Source organism: Orycteropus afer, unplaced genomic scaffold, assembly GCF_000298275.1.
Source record: "Orycteropus afer afer isolate SDZICR_OR568_19922 unplaced genomic scaffold, OryAfe1.0 scaffold00291, whole genome shotgun sequence".
In the NCBI taxonomy this organism is placed as follows: Eukaryota; Metazoa; Chordata; class Mammalia; order Tubulidentata; family Orycteropodidae; genus Orycteropus; species Orycteropus afer.
The window spans coordinates 1,508,688-1,510,633 of record NW_006921878.1 but is presented as its reverse complement, the minus strand read 5'-3'; the positions used below and the strand labels follow the sequence as shown (position 1 = coordinate 1,510,633).

General features: G+C 58.0%; 1 protein-coding gene across 1 annotated transcript in view; it reads left to right on the top strand.

The window, feature by feature from the left end:
• The window catches only part of LOC103205694 (zinc finger protein 791), a 99,463-nt gene extending 98,478 nt beyond the window's left edge, over window positions 1–985 (top strand). The window contains exon 6 of the mRNA XM_007951078.2: window positions 754–985. Within this exon, the coding sequence (XP_007949269.2) occupies window positions 754–985 (232 nt within the window). The remainder of the gene's footprint in view (window positions 1–753) is intronic.
• The last annotated feature ends 961 nt before the right edge of the window (window positions 986–1,946 follow it).

Genomic DNA, 1,946 nt, shown 5'->3' with positions numbered 1-1,946 from the left:
TACTCTGGGCGGGCCTGAGTTTCCCCTCCTCACCTAATCCCTTCCTCTGATTGATCTTCTATTTGGCTTCCTGGGTTTTATCCCCTTTCTCCTGCTCTTCTGGCCTGCTACTCTGGGCATCCCTGAGTTGTCTCTCCTCACCTGTAACCCTGGGGCTGACTGCTCTTCTGTCCAGGTTCAAGGCTGTTATCCCCTTTCTCCTGCAGTGGGTTATGGTTCTTTTAATAACTATCACTTTGAAAGGAAAAAAATCCAGAGAGATAAAAAGTGACATCTTTATTTCAGCAACAACTGCTTACCTCAAAGTAAGACTCCCACAACGTGAACCACTCAACCTCTTTTCCTTTTCCTCCATCTGGGGAGACTTGTAGTCATGTTGCCAGAGCTGCCAAGGGAAACGTTAACGCTGAGCAGGATAGGGTAAAGGAAGGACTTTATTGTCTCGACACTTGGGTTAGTGGATTCACACAGTTTTGTTAGGGACTGAGCCCCTAACAAAAACCACGTGGGGTTTTATGACGGAAAAAGCACGGGAAGGGGAAGGAGGGAGGGGGAGTATCAGTAATTTTCCACTCTCTGTTTGTTTTACAAACTGCGTGTGTCTTGCCTCATTGCCTCAGTCACACACAGCTAACCTTCACTCTTGTCCCTTGGCTAGCACGGTCCGCAGTCGCTGCGTCCCCCGGTGCTGTCGTGGCTGTGCCCATGTTGCCCCAGTCACCGCCGACACCTTTTGAAGTTCGTCCTCTGCAGGTGGAACCAGGTGGGCCTGGGCCAAGTGTGCCGTGCTAAACGGTGCGGTGACCGGGCGGCCAGGGAAGAGGAACAGCCAGCGGAGCCGGCCAGGGCTCGGAATGGGTATGGCTGCACAGGTGTGCCCCCCGTCGATGATTCACAATGGCAGCACCGGCCCCAAGTGACCTTTCGCCCCAGCCGCCCCTACAACTGCGCCACACTCCCGGGGCCAGTCAGCCGGCAGCCGTGATCATTTTCTGCGGCCGCCATCTCCGGATTGACCGTTTTCGTCAAGTAAAGGCATAAACTCAACTGTGCTCGACCGGGACTGGGATGAAGTGCAGCGCGTTGTCAACGGGGTCCGAGACCGACGCGGGTGGGCAAGCGAAGAGCTGGGGCACCAGTGTCGCCGCCGAGCCCGGAGTAATCCCAGAGATGTCCGGGGTCTACACCGTCAGCGTCGGAGCTAGCAACCTGAGGACAGAGCGCCGTGAGGTACAGTCGGTGCCCGGGGAGCACAACACCGTCCCACACTCACTCGTGAAACGTTCTCGCTCTGACTAAACTACGCCGCCTGGCGCGGAGCTCGAATTACCCTCGTCTCAGCGCCCGTCCCCGCGCCATTGGCTGGCGCGTCCAGAGCGTCCGTCATTGACCCGCGTGAGGCGTCAATCGCTGCCCCCCGCCCCTTCTGCTCTCAGACAATCCACTCCCGGCCTCAGCCAGACTCCGGCTTCCTTCACTTTCCTGTACTACCTTTCCCAGGAACCTTGGGGGCGAGGCGTGGGGTTTGAGCGAGGTCTCGCGGTAACGCGAGCGGCTGAGGAGGCGAGTCGGACTCTGGCCGCGGTTTGACAGTTTGGGCGCCCGGGGGGAAGTTAGTGTTGGCTCCTTCTGGCTAGCGAGGCGTCGCGTTAACCCAGCTGAGGGGAGGCCGCAGCGCTCGGGCCGCAAGCGGCGCCCTCAGAGCACCCCAAAGCCCACTTGCTTGGGGAGAAGGAGGAAGCCGCTGCGCTCTCCCTGACGGGCATGCGCCTAGCTCGGGAGGGCGGGGTGTCTTGGATTTGTTCCCCTTCCTCAGTGTAATCATAAGGTTTTCCCTGGCCAATTCTTTGAGAAGTGGACGGCCTCTTCCTAGTCTGTCTCAGTCTATAAGCTGGGCTGTTACCTGTGCACCAGGTGCATCTCGCTGGGTTTTAAACACCAGAGGC